Consider the following 19872-nt stretch of genomic DNA (forward strand, 5'->3'; position numbering starts at 1 on the left):
GAGGTCCTGGATGACAGGAAGCTTGGCCCCAGTGATGTACTGGGCCGTACGCACTACCCTCTGTAGTGCCTTGCGGTCGGAGGCCAAGCAGTTGCCATACCAGGCAGTGATGCAACCCGTCAGGATGCTCTCGATGGTGCAGCTGTAAAACCTTTTGAGGATCTCAGGACTCATGCCAAATCTTTTAGTTTCCTGAGGGGGAAAAGGCTTTGTTTTGCCCTCTTCATGTACATCAATCAATCTCACAATATATTACAATTATAAGCCAATTTCAGTGTTTGTATGGTATCTAGCTAAAGGGCCAGTCAAGTTATGGGGCATATCAAGATTACCTACAAAGTTTAACGATAGCCTTGATTTCTATGCGCAACAGAGCTCCCCTGATCATTTCTGATAAGATGGGCCAACTATTCCACTTCTTCCATTCTAGATTTATAAAAGCTTTTGACACTTCATTTAAGTTCAACAAAAATATTTATGATTGATTGATGCATTGCTTGCTGTTTGGGGTTTTAGGCTGGGTTTCTGTACAGCACTTTGTGACATTGGCTGATGTAAAAAGGGCTTTATAAATCAATTTGATTGATGTACGTTGTAAGCTGTCAGTGTTTGGTACAGGGTGTAGTGTTGGTTTTCTATGCTCTCTGGTAGTATAAAATCAGTGCACAAACGAGACCGGAAGTGTATAATTTGTGTCGTAAAATGTCTATTCACACCAAAGATATTTATAAATAACCCAAGATAGTTCATGTGTGTCCTTTTCAGTGGGAGCAAATTAAGCATAGTGGGCAGAACTAGCGAGATCCCATTGGCGCCTTGTAGCATATATTTGCATGGTTCCGTTAAGAAAAAAAGTGCGCGTGTGCACAAACTCCATTCGACTTTGCACTCCTAGACAACGAAATTAAAAAAAAAACTTTGGCAAAGCTTCAAGTCCATAAAACTTAGTGCACTGTGTTCGTAATATATTATAGTTTTGGGAACAGACAAATGTATTGAGATCAGATGTTTAATTGATGAGGAAATTGGCAGAATGTTGGCCTAGTTCCATCCACTACCCGCTGCTGGACTTCCTCTCACTGCCATATTTGGTGGTGAGAAAACGTTCTAAACGGATGCTTCAGCTTTATAGCCCATTTGACGTGTCTGGGTTACCCTTTCTGTCGGTGGTCCACATTTTACACTCTTTGGTTTAGTCGACAAAATCGAAAATGGCGGAATACCTGGCGTCCATTTTCGGTACAGAGAAAGATAAGTGAGTAAAATGTTCTTATAGGCTTGCTTATTTGGTCAAACAGTCATACGATCTAGGCCTACGATAACTGTCGCGTTGCATTATGCTGTCTAGGCTACTTATCTATGATATATCATGCAGCATTAGAAGTTGTGAAACGTCAATGTGTTAGCGTCTAGTGTAGCTAGCTAACATTAGCATGGGGTAACATGTTGTTTGAACGTATGCACCGACCGTTCTTTTATAGCTGGTGTGCACAGATGGATAAGGGATCTTTGATGTGTGTGTGCTGAGCAGTTTGTCAGTCCCAACTCTCTAAAATGTGCATTAACTATATTACTGAAGTTAGCTAGATACCCTGTTAGACAATGTAGGCTTGGCTTGGGGCATTATTTCGTCTGAGACCAGGGAAACACGGGCAACTTTCTCTCTCTGCCAAATTAGCCAGCTAGAATAGCGAAACTAATTATTAATTTAATCTGTGGCTATACATTCAGTAACTAGTTAGCTAGCTCCAAGTCCCAAATTCCCCCACTGATGCCCATGTTGTGTAACCAAGTTAAATAAATTGAGACAATAAGGTAACTAAGCCGTTCACAATTTATTAACGTTAGTTGTTATGGGCCCTAATTATACCAAGGTATAATGGTTTTATAGTCACACATTCGGACATTCAACAGACATTAGCCAAAAGCCATTTAAAATGGGTAAAAAAAATAAACGAATTAATTGTCACACAAAAATAGATATGCTTTATTCTATTTATTCTATTAATGTCTAGCATACTTTTACAACCTTTGTTTTGAGGAAAAATTCAATTTTTGACTTGATAGAAATGCATAACATCTACAAAATGCCATTTAAAGCTATATAAGTCTAACATTTTCACTGATTATGACAATCGTCAAACTAGGTATGATTTATTCTATAAATGTCCAGTATACTTTTACAATCTTTGCTTTGAGTAGAAATTCCAGTTTTGATAGAAATACATAAGATCTATCAGGGTTATCCTTGTATTATTTCTCTGTTCTATTATCATTACATTTTATTATTCTACTATGAGAGACACTAGATACATACTATTACAGTTATTCACTTTAATAGGTACACGCGTATCTGGCACAAGTCACGATTAAACTGATTTAGATTTCAAAGACTGACATTATTTTTACCTTTTTTGAATTTGACTTTTATTTAACTTGGCAAGTCAGTTAAGGTCAAATTCTTATTTACAATGACGGCCTACCGGGGAACAGTGGGATAACTGGAAAGTTGCACATTTCATTTAATTTTCATCTGGGTACATGAGTGAAAACTCATGTACCTAGCTAGTTATACATTTCAGGACTGTTTAGCTAATGTTATCAGCATTTTTCGTCCTTCAGGGTGAACTGTTCTTTCTACTTTAAAATCGGTGCCTGCCGCCATGGTGACCGATGCTCCAGATTACATAATAAACCAACTTTCAGCCAGGTAAGTCAATTCAGTAAAGCAAACTTGTTTAAAATATTTGCTTCTACCAGATGTGCTGCATGAAAGGGAATAGCATGTGTAAAACTTCTCCTGCCAAGATGAAGTGGTTGTCATGTTCTAGGCTGGTTTGACAAATGGTAACCTCTCGTGGAACTATGCTGCATGACCAAATTATGTGAGATTTTAGTTCTGGTTTAACCAAGATTATTCAAATGGCCATTATCTTTGGTTTATCTTTGATCCAGTGATTGATGCTTTGTTTAGCTAGTTCTTCTAAACAGAGATTGGAAAGGTTTATCAGCACTGGTTTTCAGATAGTGAAACAAAATAGTGTAATTGATTAACATTGAATTGGAGTGTTATTCAATGTTGTGTGAATAACCCTTTCCCCCACCATTAACATATATTTTGATTCATTCTAGCAGAGAGATGGATGTGTGCTTGTGTATTTGGGCTTCATTGTGCATCAGCTGATTCCCTTTGATGAAAACAGAAGGGCTTGTCAATAATCCTCATGAATAATAACACTACTAAAATATGAAAGTTATAAGTTTGAATGTAGATCACTAAATACTGTACAAGTTAGTGTCCTAAATATATGAAACAGGAAGTCTGTTTTATGCAGCTATCTTACTTTCACAAGCACAGCGATATTCACACTTCCTCCATTTTTGGTGGTCCAAGCCTGTTCAGCGGCCTCGCGTCGAATATCCAAAGCATTTCTTGCATCCCGCGTCTCAGTATACGAGACAAAAACATCTCAAACGACAGTGTCTCCCTGCCTTACCGTTTTTCTCTAACTAGTCCATCATAAATTAAGGTACTTTACATTTACATTTACATTTTAGTCATTTAGCAGACGCTCTTATCCAGAGCGACTTACAGTAGTGAATACATACATTTCATACATTTTTTCCGTACTGGTCCCCCGTGGGAATCGAACCCACAACCCTGGCGTTGCAAACACCATGCTCTACCAACTGAGCCACACGGGACCATACTTTTTCTAACGCCAATAGGACAAATAATTTCTAATCTTAGTAGGGCCAGGATGATGATACTTGTTAGTGTCGTGGCAAGGAAACAAAACAAAAAGCTGATTTTTAACTTCTTCAGGAAACCAGCCCTAAGGTTGGAAACTATCATCATTATGGTGTCATTCAGAGTCACATAAAACATTTTCCCCAAGCTATAGCACACAATATTTTACATACAGCAGGTTTTTAAAGGACCAACGAGGTTGGTCTGCTTTTGTTTACATTTTTGCCAAGGATAACATATTGCAATACTGGCATTGTCACAATCCTACTTTTTAGGGAAAGGTCTGCCCTGAATCTAGGTCATCCTCTCCTCCATCCCTTTCACTTGGTCACATTTTAAATATCTAAATAGCCAGACAACTTGAATTGAGAGCTAGATTCAGCCGGGGGTCCCATGAGTCGGTGTCTTACACTCCCTTATTTATGTTTTTGGACAGTAATGCTATTTTCTATTTTTGTACATTTGTCTCTACTCCAGCATTTTAGATGTTGAGGGCATTTTCATACATATCTGATTTATGTATGTAGGCTAGTTGAGAACAAGTTCTCATTTGCAACTGCGACCTGGCCAAGATAAAGCAAAGCAGTTTGACACACAACAACACAGTTACACATGGAATAAACAAACATACAATTATACAGCATGTGCAAATGAGGTAGGATAAGAGAGGTAAGGCAATAAATAGGCCATGGTGGCAAAGTAATTACAATATAGCAATTACACACTGGAGTGATAGATGTGCAGAAGATGAATGTGCAAGTTGAGATACTGGGGTGCAAAGGAGCAAGATAAATGAATACATTATGGGGATGAGGTAGATTGGATGGGCTATTTACAGATGGGCTATGTACAGGTGCAGTGATCTGTGAGCTGCTCTGACAGCTGGTGCTTAAAGCTAGTGAGGGAGGTAAGAGTCTCCAGCTTCAGAGATTTTTGCAGTTCGTTCCAGTCATTGGCAGCAGAGAACTGGAAGGAGAGGTGACCAAAGGAAGAATTTGCTTTGGGGGTGACCAGTGAAATATACCTGCTGGAGCGCATGCTACGGGTGGGTGCTGCTATGGTGACCAATGAGCTGAGAAGGCAGGGCTTTACCTACCAGAGACTTGTAGATAACCTGGAGCCAGTGGGTTTGGCGACGAGTATGAGACGAGTGAAAAAGTTGGAGGCTACAACAAAGCATGCTAACCTCTCACCATTACCAATAATGGGGTAGATCAGCATTGTTTGGGGGGTATGATCTTTGTCCCTCTAACTTTCTCACTCATCATCATTCACAATTTCATTCATGATTATCTGTAATCGTGGTAGCATTCACATTCATGTTGAGGTGTTAACAAACATCTATTTTTACTTACAATAAGTGACTCCAAAATGACAAAAAATTATTCACCATTCACTTCCTGTTGGACAAAATATAATCTGAAACGCAACCAAAACAAACAAAAAATGCATCCAACAAGTTTGTAGCGTCACAAGCTTGATGATGTCATTGTGTGCAAGGAATACCGACCAAATACTAAACTTTTGACTACTTTAATACACTGTGACATTTGTTACATCTTCAAATGGGGGGGGGGACTAAATCTATAAAGAGCTTTCATTTCTAAACAGTAAATCCGATGTGTATAAAAATACCCTCAAATAAAAGGTGATTCTATACTGTCACCTCATATGAAACATTTGATCTCAAATCCAACATGCTGGAATATAGAGCCAAATTAAAAATGTTAGCATCACTATCCATACACGTGTGTGTGTATGTAGTGGAGTGTAATTCAGAAACAAATCTTTCTCTACACATAACATTGGATGAAAGGTTGCATGGCAATGCACTTCCTTCTGCATTTCTATTGTAATTGCTGGCCATGCCTTTTGCAAGAGATTCCATGCAGAAAGTTGCCTGCTTGAACAGACTGCAGATTGCTCTGGCCAACCTCTGTTAGATCTGACCTAGAGTGCGTTTTTGGCTCTTCTCTCCAGGTTGTTGGCAATCCTTTTGTTTTTTTGTCAGAGCTCAAACCATTTGGCTGGATTATTGACTTAGTCATGCGCCTGATGTCCCTCGTTGTAGGGATGTGACAACAAAAATTCCATGTGAATTCACAATGCAGCTTTGCTGCTGCTAGCAACTGTTTGGGTCTCATGGTGTGTCCCTGTCAGATGGTTAAGCAGGGCACCTGTACTACCTCGAGGGGTTGGGTTAAATGTGGAAGGCACATTTCGGTTGAATCCATTCAGTTGTGCAACTGACTAGGTATCCCCAACTGTTAACAATGATGGTGTAGTGGTGGACACTTGATTCCTTGTTTCCTTGAACGTGAACTCCTATTTCTGAGTGTCAATCAGAATGAACTCCTACGATTCAGTATTTTGTTGCTGCACTTCCAACAACACAAACATGAGCATTTTGGTAATTTAGCAGACACACTGATACAGAGCAACTTACTGGAGCAATTAGGGTTAAGTGGCCTGTACACGGGTATATCAATTTTTTTTTTAACCTAATCTCAGGAATTCAAACCAGCGACCTTTCAGTTACTGGCCCAATGCTCTTAACTGCTAGGCTACCTGCCACATCTTTCATAGCGAGCTAGCGAGGGGTGGAGAGAGAGGAGAGGGATACGGTATAGGCAGGTCGGCCACCAGGCAGACAAGTCAGAACCGTGCACTAGGCTTATCTATTGGCAATCAAATGCTGTATCTCGCAATTTCTTGGCTTGCAATGTCTCGCAACTTCAGTAAAGCAGGGCTTGTCATCAATGAATAGGCTAGGATATTCTATACGCAACAGACCGAAGACCAAACACGCATATGTCTTGGTAATCTCTTGCATGCCAAATTCACCAAAATAGCCTCAAGTTTGCCTCTTTCTCTCTGGTTTTATTTAAATTGCGCAACTTTCCCCATGCCTTTATAGCTGATACTATGGAAAATGTTTTGTGATAACTACACTGCAATTTTTATCGAACAATTTCTTTCCTTGTTTTTTTTTCTTATTTTTCTTTCTTAATGTTAATGATCCCAATTTGGTTTAAATGTTCACACCCCTACGTCGTTCCCTCCTATTAATACATATTGTGACTGCGTTCGACTAAACATGACTGAGTCACTGAACATCATTTCAGTCCTCTTTATCCACAGTAATCTCAAGCTTTGCAATAGCTATCACTTTTCCACCAGTTGGCCTACTCTCTGCAATGGGTTGTCTGAAGTGGTAGGATTTATCTGTGGCCCGTTCCCATCTCAAAGTAACATGTATCCCTGTCACTGAACAGATTATTAGAACATAGCACATACATACTCTAGGCTTTCTCTAGCTTTCCCTACAGCTCGCCTTGCCTGCATGGGACAGAGAAAAGACACAAACTCCCCAGTGTGTCCACCGGTCAAGCACGGACTCCTGCTTTATTTTGCCCTTACCCCTCCTACAGACTCAAGGTTCCTCTACATCCAGGGATTTGGTCTGCCCCCCTCCTATAGGTTCTAGGTATCGGGATTTGGTCCGCCCCCTCCTATAGGTTCTAGGTATCGGGATTTGGTCTGCCCTCCTCCTATAGGTTCTAGGTATCGGGATTTGGTCCGCCCCCTCCTATAGGTTCTAGGTATCGGGATTTGGTCCGCCCCCTCCTATAGGTTCTAGGTATCGGGATTTGGTCCGCCCCCCCTCCTATAGGTTCTAGGTATCGGGATTTGGTCCGCCCCCCCTCCTATAGGTTCTAGGTATCGGGATTTGGTCTGCCCCCCTCCTATAGGTTCTAGGTATCGGGATTTGGTCCGCCCCCCTCCTATAGGTTCTAGGTATCGGGATTTGGTCCGCCCCCCTCCTATAGGTTCTAGGTATCGGGATTTGGTCCGCCCCCCTCCTATAGGTTCTAGGTATCGGGATTTGGTCCGCCCCCCTCCTATAGGTTCTAGGTATCGGGATTTGGTCCGCCCCCCTCCTATAGGTTCTAGGTATCGGGATTTCTTATTTTATTAATTAAACCTTTTCACATTTTAGCAAGAGGGGCCAAACAGTCCTCTACCTTCAGCACCACCTGTGGGTTAAAAATAAAGTCTGTTTTAGTTAGCTATATAGCCTAATTTTGGGGGGGGGGGTTAGTTTTTGTATTTTTATAAACAATTTTTTGATTTTTCCCTCTGCAGACCATCGTGATTCAAAACATCTACCGTAACCCCCAAAACAGTGCGCAGACGGCCGACGGCTCCCACTGTAAGTGCCTCCGGTCCAGTCCTCTCAGCCCACCAGGTCATTCTAGCTTTCTCCCCCTCCTCAGATTTTAGGTCTGCGTCTCCACTGGCTTCCTGCAGGGCTTCGGAGGGTCTGTCTCAGCACTGGTAGCAGGGGGTACCACAACACTACCTCAACACTTTAGTATATCGCCAATCCAATTGATTTTTTTTAAATAGATTTTTTAATCTGTTGCCGTTCAGGAGGTCTAGGTGTAGAATGACATGCTCTGATAGTGACATTGAAAAGGACTCAAAAAAATGCCTTGATCCCCACAATTCACATTGGATCCGTACAGTGAAGTTATTATCCACAGGAAATCTCCTGTTTTCTAACAGTTATAGTGAACAGATGACTGACTGTCTTTTTCAGGCGCTTTCAGACAAGACCGACTGCCCTAGTGCCCAACATGCATTTGTGAATAGCTAGGTTTCCATCCAATTGGCGACATTTTATGCCGAATATTCTAAAATCTGCATAAAACAATGTGCGCATTTTCCCCCATGAGATATTTTTCTGTTGCAGATAAAAGGCTGTGTGTGATGAGTGAACATAAAAATACCCTTTCCTGTTAAATGGGTTTCCATTGCATTCAACTCTACTGACGGTTTTCTCACAAGAGAACGTGCGTTATAGCCAGTGTGCCCACTCTGGTATTGGCACGTGCGCTCTAGCAGCGCTATCTGTGCACTGTTGGCTAGAGCGCGTGTATAGCCTACATGATTACATAATAATAATAATGGACAAAAGAGTGAGATTATTTTTGTCAAACGGCAGCCAAACAAAGATCATGTCACCAGAATCAGACCTGTGATATTTATTGGAAAGGAGCATCAAGCTCATCACCATGCACTTTCACCACCCTGTGAAGTTCATCATAACATCTGTAGTCTGATAAACTGCCTGCTTTACCGACGAGTCGTAGTGGGAGGACCACACAACATGAAATCGCGTGACTCCAAGTTTACTTTGATGTGATGCTTATTATATCAATATTTGCGCTTAAAAGCATTTCCACCAACATTTCTCGCATTATTAATTTTACCAACACAAAAGATCCCACCTTGTGAAGCGTATTTTGTTTTGTCAACATTTGGAAGGTTTAATGAAAAATGTTTCCGTCAGGCCTGTCGTGGCATTTTCTTTTTATCCGACATGCACTTTACTCGCATAAAAAGGTTGGATAAGAACCTGGTTATAGACAGCAAAAAAATCTACATGAGTTACTGTCTAGACACAGAACAGTTTTGGATTTTAGTTTTTGCTCTTGCAATACTGCCGCCCCTATACGTTAGACTGATTCAGACGTCGTCAGCCATATTGTAAATGTGTAAAGGGTACCCTGATGTTGAGCCCCGGCTAGCAGAGCTGATGCATTGCCACTCGCTTCCTCTAAGGTAAGTCGTGGGTTTGTGGTCTTGTTGCTGTCATGTATAACTGTTCTGTTTCTCAGCTGAGCAACTCAGAATGACTGGCAAAAAGTTACTTTTTAAAATGTATAAAAAGGAATAGATGATAGCTAGTAATAAAAACATCTTGACATCCAATCACCTATGATTCAGCAAGTTCTGGAGGTCATTTCAAGCCTCAATGACCTGGTATGTAATGTTTGGGTAGGCTACATTTTCGGTTGTATTGGATTTTCCATAGTCAAATATTGTCATGCTGAGATTTTCACTTCTTCCAGCTCCATCTCTTTCAGCGTGGACCAGTCCCATGGATCATCTTAACCTCTTTCAGTCATCACTTCCTACCCTGTTCTGGGCCTGGTTGGGGCACAAGTACACAGTTTTGAGGGAGGGGGATGGGAGTAAATGCACCTATTTAACTACCATTTTAGAAATCTGCCTGAAACTATCTCAAAAATGTACATTTTGTATTTCAGACCATTGCCCTCTTGAACATTTACCGTAACCCTCAAAACACTGCCCAGTCTGCCGATGGTTTGCGCTGTAAGTTTCCCACTTGTTAACAGGGACCTGTGGCACAAAATGTTATTTTATCTTTCTCTTCATTCGCCCACACTTCCTTTTGGGGGTGACATCTGTCCTCTATCTGACATGTTAAGATTTATCCCTTTAACATGATCAGTGATATACACGCTGCCCTTTAGTGCTGTAATATACATGTAATACAACAGGTACTAATGTTAAGTAAAACAAACCATGTATACTACCGTTCTGGTGCCATGTAGTCGGTGTAACAAATAGTCCAAATTATGTTTTGATGCATACAGTATGTTTCTATTAATTCAGAATCTAAGACGTATTCTAGGAAAACGTTTTATTCATCATTGTTTCAACTACAGCTTCATTCACAAAACACTTAATTATATTCTAGAGGTTAACCCTGCTCTAGTCTCAGGTGGTCAAACTAATTTAGGATCCATTTTTAGTTTATTGTACAAAATGTGATATGACACATGGGGTGTGATTTTGGTGAGTTGAGTATGACTGACATTGTGTTTAGGCCCCAGTGAGTCCCATTCCTTAGCATCAATTGACGGCTATTATCTCAGTGCCAGAAACGTACCATTACTACTTAGCACTCACTGAATGTAACAAAAATTAGTCTCAAAAGACTCTGTTCTCTCAAAGGTCAAATGTCCAGTCTTACAGTCGTCCTTGGTGTGCAGAGGCACAATGAACATATTTTTCGCGTTGACCCTTTGCCTCCGGACAGTATTGTCTTTGCTGTCGTCCTTATTTCATATGTTCTGGACTGTGTGCTATTAGATTGAATAGATTTGTAATTCAGTAGTCCAGACTCCTAGGTGTTCAAAATATTTTTCTTGTGCATGTAGTTCATGAAACCACAATGCTGATGTCACCTGCTGTAACGCGCTGAATGGTCCCTGATGTGAGTTTCTCCCCTGTGGCCACTAGGTGCCGTCAGTGATGTGGAGATGCAGGAGCACTATGACGAGTTCTTTGAGGTGAGTCAGTGATGCGTGCAGTAGTAAGCCCATTTGAATGGTGTGGATGATGCAATTCAGGTCTACCTTGCTTCTCTTCCCCCTCCACACAGCCCATGTGGGAATCATTGACAAAATACTGAAACGGAATAGAAATGTGTTTTGAGCATGTGTTGGAAATCCACTTTGAATTCAAATCCATTTGAAACTTTCTGTATTCGCCCTTCTGTCTGTCAATCCCATTCTCTCTCCCTCGGTTTCTCTTGCTGTAGGAGGTCTTCACAGAGATGGAGGAGAAGTATGGAGAGGTGGAGGAGATGAACGTGTGCGATAACCTGGGAGACCATCTGGTCGGAAACGTATATGTGAAGGTGTGTCACTGACTGTGTGTAATGATGGGTTTTGTATACATTTGTTGACGAAAACGCGTCTTCCTCTTCTCATTCAATCACACCGTCATTCTCAGCCTCATTAGAACGTACATTTGCACACACACTAACTCGGTGATGGTCTCTGTGTAGTTCCGTCGTGAAGAAGACGCGGAGAAGGCAGTGATGGATCTGAATAACCGCTGGTTCAACGGTCAGCCCATCCACGCCGAGCTCTCTCCCGTTACCGACTTCAGAGAAGCCTGCTGCCGCCAGTACGAGATGGGGTCAGTACTCCACCGCAGGACCACACGCACACCATTTTCAGTTCAACATTGTATTAATGGTGACACCTACACAAATGTATTGTAATTAAGTTGGGTTATTTCAACTATATAAATGCTGTAGCAAGACTAATTCCTACCAATGGCACCAAATCCACATACCTTTCTCTTCGTTACACATATTAGATTCCTTCATACAAGAGTTGCTGCCCCCCCATCCCCAATGCACTAACTGAATTCCCTCTTTCTCTACAGGGAGTGCACTCGAGGAGGCTTCTGTAACTTCATGCACCTGAAGCCCATCTCTAGGGAGCTGAGAAGGGAGCTGTACGGACGCCGCAGGAAGAGGGGGTAAGCTCAGGCTCTGAGAGTCAACGCTAATCATAAAACTTATGCTGCTTTCAAGTGTTCTCCGGAATGCACATTTCTGCCGTGATGATAAAGTTTGTGGGAAAGTTCTCATTTTAAGTTTAACTAGCTCCTTTTTTCCCCCCTCTTCCTCAGAGGGGGGCATCATTCTCGCTCCCGTTCCAGGGAACGTCGTTCGCGCTCGAGGGACAGAGGAAGGGGAGGAGGTGGAGGTGGAGGTGGACGCGACCGTGAGAGAAGGCGCTCCAGAGACAGAGAACGCTCTGGAAGATTCTAAACCGAGCATCCACCAAACAGCCATCCTTCCCATCTCCATTATCACTCTCCATCCATCCCCAAATCACTCTATCCTTGCCTCCATTGCGGCCTATCAATTCACCCTTGGCCCTTTCATATAATTGTGTCCCAATGACCAAAATGAATTGGAAAATGTTGGACTTGTTTTTTTTTTCCTTATCATTTTTATTCAAGAAATGGAACACTTTCCTTTTCAATAAAAAAAAACTATGATTTGTACAAATTTCTTCTCACTTTCTTATAAATAGTTACTCTGGAAAACAGAAAGTAATGTTTTTATAGTGAACAGCAATGAGTAACTGTTACTTTTGCCTTGAGTCATCATGCTCTAGACTGGGCTTACTGTAAGTGAGGGAAGTTAACTACTTCCCATAGACTCCTCCCTGATTCCCAGTAACTTGACTCCCTCAGCCTCAGCTAATTTCTCACTCAGAACATGCTCAGTTGTGAACTGAGTGTTCTCTTGGCTCAAAAAGACAGTTGCCATAGATATGAAGGATTATCTCCTAAACCATAACCATATCATATTCATTTTTTCCAGTTTCCCATGCCAACACTTGCCTGTTTGGATTATGTCTAGAAGTACATATTGAATGCGTTGACCTGTAATTTAGGATAAATTGACTTGGCTGGAGAGAGAGGACTCAAGGCCATGGTGTGGTTGAAGTAACACATTTAATACAGAATTCTTCTGGGTACATGTATTTACATTCAATATGAGAATGACAAGAGTGCAAGCTGTCATCAAGGCAAAGGGTGTCTACTTTGAAGAATCTAAAATATATTTTTATTTGTTTAATACTTTTTTGGTTACTACATGATTCCATATGTTATTTCAAAGTTTTGATGTCTTCACTATTATGCTACAATGTAGAAAATAATAAAAATAAAGAAAAACCCTTGAATGAGTAGGTGTGTCCAAGCTTTTGACTGGTACTGTAAGTAGTTTCCATTCAGAATTGACAGAAGCACAGTGCCAGAGACAAGAATACTGCCCCAGATGCAGTATTTCATATGGAAAGTGAACATGAGGTGGATGCAAAGTCGGTGAAAGTCTCATCATTGAGAGTTGCTCATTTCAAACAGAAACCAATGCTTTGTTCAGTGTGCGTTGGACTACAGGCTTTCTGATTTACAAAGCACTCCACCTATCAATGACACAATATCCCATTAGTTTAGCTCTGTCTCTTCACCTCTGTACAAAGAACCCTATACTGTAATTGCCAGTACATCATGGTTGTTATTAAGTTTGATAACAGGAAGGCGGCCTACATAATGGTTGTCTTTTTGTGCTGAAAAACAAATGTTATAGCTTGTTGAGAACCTGTACCATCATTCTTTAAACGGCATGCAGAAATGTCAAACAGGCTGGCTGTACCTACTCATCGGTAGACTTATACAGCACCATAAAAAGGGAAACACACCATTTAGAAAGAACAGAGCGCATGAGTGAGAAGGATAGAGAAATCTTGACATGATACAAACGTAATGTACAGTGATCGTATGAACACGTTTATGTCTGTAGGGAAATTGTACACACGTTGATGTTAGATCTTGTTTGAGATGTTGGAAGCGCCACATCTGGTCGTGAGTGGTTAGTCACTGTAAAAATGCTTTGACTTGGCCTCCCAGATTAGACTGGAAGGGTGAGCTGGAACAGGGTGGGCTGTGTCCAATGATGTACACAGTGCATTCGGGAAAGTATTCAGACCCCTTGACTTTTACCAAATTTTGTTACTGCCTTATTCTAATATGGATTCAATTGTTTTTTCCCCCTCATCAATCTACACACAATACCCCATAATGACAAAGAAAAACTGTTTTTTAGACATTTAAAAAAAAATTAAATGAAATATCAGATTTATGTAAGTTTTCAGACCCTTTACTCAGTACTATGTTGAATCACCTTTGGCAGCGATTACAGCCTCAAGTCTTCTTGGGTATGACGCTACAAGCTTGGCACACCTGTATTTGGGGAGTTTCTCACATTCTTCTCTGCAGATCCTATCAAGCTCTGTGAGTTTGGATGGGGTGTGTCGCTGCATAGCTATTTTCAGGTCTCTCCAGAGATGTTCGATCAGGTTCAAGTCCGGGCTCTGGCTGGGCCACTCAAGGACATTCAGAGACTTGTCCCGAAGCCACTCCTGCGTTGTCTTGGCTGTGTGCTTAGTGTTGTTGTCCTGTTAGAAAGTGAACCTTCACCCCATTCTGAGGTCCTGAGCGCTCTGGAGCAGGTTTTCATCAAGGATCTCTCTGTACTTTGCTCCGTTCAGCTTTCCCTCGATCCTGACTGGTCTCCCAGTCCCTGCCGCTGAAAAACATCCTCACAGCATGATGTTGCCACCACCATGCTTCACCGTAGGGATGGTGCCAGGTTTCCTCCAGACTTGGCGCTTGGCATTCAGGCCAAAGAGTTCAATCTCGGTTTCATCAGACCAGAGAATCTCGTTTCTCATGGTCTGAGAGTCTTTAGGTGCCTTTTGGCAAACTCCAAGCGGGCTGTCATGTAACTTTTACTGAGGAGTGGCTTCCATCTGGCCACTCTACCATAAAGGCCTGATTGGTGGAGTGCTGCAGAGATGGTTGTCCTTCTGGAAGGTTCTCCCATCTCCACAGAGGAACTCTGGAGCTCTGTCAGAGTGTCCATCAGGTTCCTAGTCACCTCCCAGACCAAGGCCCTTCTTCCCCAATTGCTCAGTTTGGCCGAGCGGCCAGCTCTAGGAAGAGTCTTGGTGGTTCCAAACTTCTTACATTTAAGAATGATGGTTGCCAGTGTGTTCTTGGGGACCTTCAATGCAGCAGAAATGTTTTAGTACCCTTCCCCAGATCTGTGCCTCTTTTCAAATCATGTCCAATCAATTTAATTTACCACAGGTGGACTCAAAAACATCTCAGAAACATCTCAAGGATGATCAATGGAAACAGGATGCAGCTAAACTCAATTTCGAGTCTCATTGCAAAGGGTCTGAATACTTATGTAAATAAGGTATTTCTGTTTTTTTAAATACATTTGCAAACATTTCTATAAACCTGTTTTCGCTTTGACATTATGAGGTATTGTGTGTAGATTGATGAGGATTTTTTTTAATTTAATCCATTTTAGAATTAGGCTGTAATGTAACAAAATGTGGAAAAAGTCAAGTAGTCTGAATAGTTTTCGAATGCACTGTATAAACCCTGGATTGCTGATGCTATGCATTCGCCATTGAGAGGCTTTAAAGCCACAGGTCGGACATATTGGCACTCCCCAGTAAAAGCAGTCCATAGAGATAGAGGACTCATCTTTATAACTGTGCCATTATTGCAGTGGTCACCAACTGGTCTCCAAGGCATAAACACCCAACAATAAAGCCTTTCGTTCCTATTTTTTATATTTGTTTGGCGCTGTTGGCGGTAGGTGCTCATGATTCAGCGGCCCTAGCGCCGGGAAGGCAAAGTGTTCCCATTTTGAACCATTTCATGTGTCTGATGGTAGAACTCTGCCTACCTGGCAGTCCCAGAGAGCAAATCAAGTGCACCTATAGACCAACCTCTGGCCAATCAGTTAGCTCAGATTACCTTGTCTGCACAGTTTCCTCGCGCCATAGACTGTACACACAGCAAAGCTTATAATGTGAGGTTTTAAAACGTTTAAAACCATGACTTGAGAGACTCAACGAATACATCAAAGATCTGCAGTTTTCATGAGTAAATTCATGTTTAAGTTGTTATTCAGCACTGTCAACGCTAACTTTCACTCACGCTACAAGAAGTTCTGCAGCTGCAATGAAGCAGTATAGCAAAGTGCTTTGATAAGCTTCAGTTGTTATTATTAACGGCTTGTGTCTTTTTCAATGTCAAGGAATATTTTACTTTCTCTGGTCATAGGAGTAACATGAATTGGTGCAGAAATAAGGACAGTGAGTCAGGTCAGAGGAGGCCTCACCGCTGCTCCCTCCATCAGTTGTAGGCCATCAGTCCATAAAAATGTAAAACGCTAATTATGCTCACTCAGCTGTGCCTCACAAGTAATATAAGAAATGATCTATTACCAGTGTGATCATATACAGTGCCTTCAAGTACTCATACCCTTTGACATATTCCACATTTTGTTGTGTGACAGCCTGAATTCAAAATTGATTAAATAGATTTTTTTTCTCTGCCATCTAATCACGATACCAAATAGTGAAAACTAATTTGACATTTTTGCACATTTATTGAAAATTAAATTAAGAAATATATTATTTACCCAAGTATTATTTACACCCCTGAGTCACTGTAGAATCACCTTTGGCAGCGATTACAGCTGTGAGTCATTCTGGGCAAGTCGAAGAGCTTTGCACATTCTTCTCTTAACCTCTATGGGACCCATTCCCGTTCTCATCCCGGTAACGGGGTTGCTTGACAAGATAGCATGGCGCGAAATTCAAAACAGCAAAAATCTAATAATTTCAGTTTCTCAAACAATCAACTATTTTACACCATTTGAAAGATAAACATCTCCTTAATCCAACCACATTGTCCGATTTCAAAGAGGTTTTACGGCGAAAGCATAAAGTTAGATTATGTTAGGACAGTACATAGACAAAACAATTCCACACAGCCATTTTCAATGAAAGGACAGGCGTCACCAAAAGCAGAAAACCAGCTAAAATTATGCACTAACCTTTGACAATCTTCATCAGATGACACTCCTAGGACATTATGTTAGACAATACATGCATTTTTTGTTCTATCAAGTGTAAATTCCGAAAATGTATTTCCCCCAAAACTGCCGGTGAATCAGCACTACAATTTACAAAAATACTCGTCATAAACGTTGATAAAATATTAAACTGTTATTCAAAGAATTATAGATTAACATCTCCTGAATGCAACCGCATTGACAGATTTCAAAATAACTTTACTGGGAAAGCACACTTTGCAATAATCTGAGTACTGTGCTCAGAAAAATACACTACGCAATACAGATAGCCGCCATTTTGGAGTCATCTAAATGCATAAATAGCATTAGAAATATTCACTTACCTTTGATGATCTTCATCAGAAGGCACTTCCAGGTATTCCCAGGTCCACAACAAATGTTGTTTTGTTCGATAAAGTTCATAATTTATGTCCAAATAACTCCATGTTGTTTGCGCGTTCAGTAAGCTACTCAAAATGTAGGACGCGTGAGGAAAATGTCACGATGAAAAGTAAAAAAAAAAAATCTATTTCCGCTCGTTCAAACATGTGAAACGTTGTATAGCATCAATCTTTAGGGCCTTTATAACGTGTAACTTCAGTAATATTCCAACCGGACTCATGCATTGTCTTGAAAAACGTTTTGGAACAGAGCTACCTCTCGCGTGAAGCGCGCCAATGAACTGACATCCTTCCCTGGGTCACCAACTTCCCAGACTTCTCATTTGGTCTCTGTTCATCATAGACACCTCAAACAACTTTCTAAAGACTGTTGACATCTAGTGGAAGCCTTGGGAAGTGCAATATGACATCACAGACACTGTAGTTTAGATAGAACATAATTTGAAGTGACTACAACCATGTGAATTAATCCTTAGCCACTGTGTGTTCGATTGGCAATGACTTGAAAAACCTACAGGCACCAGATTTTTCATTTCCTGGTTGTATTTTTCTCAGGTTTTTGCCTGCCATATGAGTTCTGTTATACTCACAGACACCATTCAAACAGTTTTAGAATCTTCAGTGTTTTCTATCCAAATCTACTAATAATATGCATATTCTAGTTTCTGGGCCAGAGTAGTAACCTGTTTAAATTGGGTACGTTTTTCATCCGGCCGTGAAAATACTGCCCCCTAGCCCAGACAGGATATTAAAGCTCTGTCAAGTTGTTGATCATTGCGAGACAGCCATTTTCAAGTCTTGCCGTAGATTTTTTACATCAAGTTTTTATTATTTCAATTCATAGGATTCATACAATACATTTATAGATTAAAAAAATTAAATCCCCACCCCACGCCCCACAAGCGATCTGATAGCATGCAAAATAAATCATTAGATAAATACAAATAAATTAATATTACATACTAAATCTACTGAACAATACATCATATAGTCTCAGAAATAGTGACAAATTATTTATACACATTCATGGATGTAAAGGCCTGTTGGTTAAGAGTTCAGAATTGTCCGCTACTGCTTTTTTCTATGTGTCTAGAGTGGACACCTGTGGAGAGTTCCATAAGTACAATTTCCTTAAATGTGAGCAGCCATTGTCGCAATGGTAACTGATGAGGTGGATTCCGCAAACATCTGTGGTTTCTGCCAATCACACTCTCCGTTGGCGTTCTGACAAGTGCAAATCAGAGTTATCACAAAGCAGCATCACTATTGGATCTAATGGCAGTATTTTATCTATAAGTACAGAGATGAAATCGTTGACTTTCCCTCTGAATTCAACCAGATGCTGAAAAGTACCAAGGTCCCCTGTGGTACAGAACTCATATAATGGCGATGGACTAATACCCATATGATGTCTTTTTTGTGGTGTTAGATAGGTTCTATGGCAAATGTTAACATTTATTAATTGGTGATTGGGGTTTCTAGGTGATAAAATGTTATATTTGGAACTGCAAGTCCACCTAATGCTTTTGTTCTCTGTAGTGTTGCATATTTAATCTGTGGTCTCTTTCTCTCCCAAATTAACTTCTTTATGACAGAGTAAAGTTTAGACCAATAGTCTACAGGAGGCAGTGGAAACATGGAACTCATAAAATTGATATGAGAGAGGACATTCATTTTAATAATTGAGATTCTAGCATGCAAAGAAGTGGCCATAGCGGACTTTCGTTTTATGTATTTTTGGTATTTTGAAAGGTTTCTAAGTAGTTCTTCATGCAAGTTGTGTGAATAGAGGGGGATTTGGTAATGCCCAAGTACAGTAGGTGATTTGTTTCTTCACTGGGATCATGGGTGGTAGTTTCACACTTCCCATAGCTGAGTTAAGAGGTAGTAGAACTGATTTAGACCAGTTGATCTTGTAACCAGACCATGAGCTGAATACTGTTTAAATAGACATTATTGGCTGGAGGGATTTCTGAACGTTTGCGACGTAGAGCAGTATATGTCATCTGCATACAGAGAAATTGCTTGTTCAGTTTGTTTGATTTTGATATGTGATGAAGCCTAATTTTTCCGTATGCTTTGTGCCAGCGGTTCGAGAGAGAGAAAATAGCACAGGGGAGTCGCGACAACCTTGCTTACATCCTCGTTGTATGGTAAATGGATTAGAATGGGTATTGCTAGTAGATATAATAGTAGGATTCACATACATGCTGCGAATCATACGTATAAATCTAGCTCCAAAACCAAAATGTTCTCTCTCTCTCTCTCTCTCTCTCTCTCTCTCTCTCTCTCTCTCTCTCTCTCTCTCTCTCTCTCTCTCTCTCTCTCTCTCTCTCTCTCTCTCTCTCTCTCTCTCTCTCTCTCTCTCTCTCTCTCTCTCTCTCTCTCTCTCTCTCTCTCTCTCTCTCTCTCTCTCTCTCTCTCTCTCTCTCTCTAGTTTTTTTGGTTTACAATAAAGAACCTTTTGATTGGCCTATACCTGTTGTCCATGTCCCCTCATTTTTGCCACAGGCTATGAGCCAGCCTGTGACATAATGATAACACAGCACATGGGGAATCCAGATTGGAAGCCTTAGCAGCCACATGAAACAGGT

At 40.9% G+C, this 19872-nt stretch overlaps 1 protein-coding gene and 1 long non-coding RNA gene across 4 annotated transcripts; both read left to right on the forward strand.

Moving 5' to 3' along the window:
* Window positions 1-1152: 1152 nt before the first annotated feature.
* On the forward strand, window positions 1153-12437 carry LOC115156332 (splicing factor U2AF 35 kDa subunit). Of its 3 annotated transcripts, none has more exons than XM_029703820.1 (8): window positions 1153-1255; window positions 2623-2710; window positions 7898-7964; window positions 10868-10917; window positions 11169-11267; window positions 11418-11551; window positions 11804-11899; window positions 12053-12437. In XM_029703820.1, the coding sequence occupies exons 1-8, from the start codon at window positions 1212-1214 to the stop codon at window positions 12192-12194; spliced, it is 720 nt and encodes a 239-aa protein (XP_029559680.1). In that variant the 5' UTR covers window positions 1153-1211; the 3' UTR covers window positions 12195-12437. The 3 variants fall into 3 exon arrangements, with proteins under 3 accessions (XP_029559680.1, XP_029559678.1, XP_029559679.1); XM_029703818.1 differs by lacking the exon at window positions 7898-7964 and adding an exon at window positions 9868-9934; XM_029703819.1 differs by lacking the exon at window positions 1153-1255 and adding an exon at window positions 9868-9934.
* On the forward strand, window positions 6357-7721 carry LOC115156337 (uncharacterized). Its single transcript, XR_003868221.1, has 2 exons — window positions 6357-7231; window positions 7309-7721. It is a non-coding gene; the product is annotated as an uncharacterized LOC115156337 (long non-coding RNA).
* Window positions 12438-19872: the final 7435 nt, after the last annotated feature.

The sequence above is a fragment of the Salmo trutta genome, chromosome 20 (assembly GCF_901001165.1).
Source record: "Salmo trutta chromosome 20, fSalTru1.1, whole genome shotgun sequence".
NCBI classification, from domain to species: domain Eukaryota; kingdom Metazoa; phylum Chordata; class Actinopteri; order Salmoniformes; family Salmonidae; genus Salmo; species Salmo trutta.

What these genes read in the sequence shown, in the direction of transcription:
- LOC115156332 (XM_029703820.1), top strand. Translation starts at nt 1,212, where the DNA reads ATGGCGGAATACCTGGCGTCCATTTTCGGTACAGAGAAAGATAA. An exon ending in TCGGAAACGTATATGTGAAG is followed by an intron (nt 11,268 to 11,417) that starts GTGTGTCACTGA and finishes GTCTCTGTGTAG; the next exon opens with TTCCGTCGTGAAGAAGACGC. An exon ending in TGCCGCCAGTACGAGATGGG is followed by an intron (nt 11,552 to 11,803) that starts GTCAGTACTCCA and finishes CTTTCTCTACAG; the next exon opens with GGAGTGCACTCGAGGAGGCT.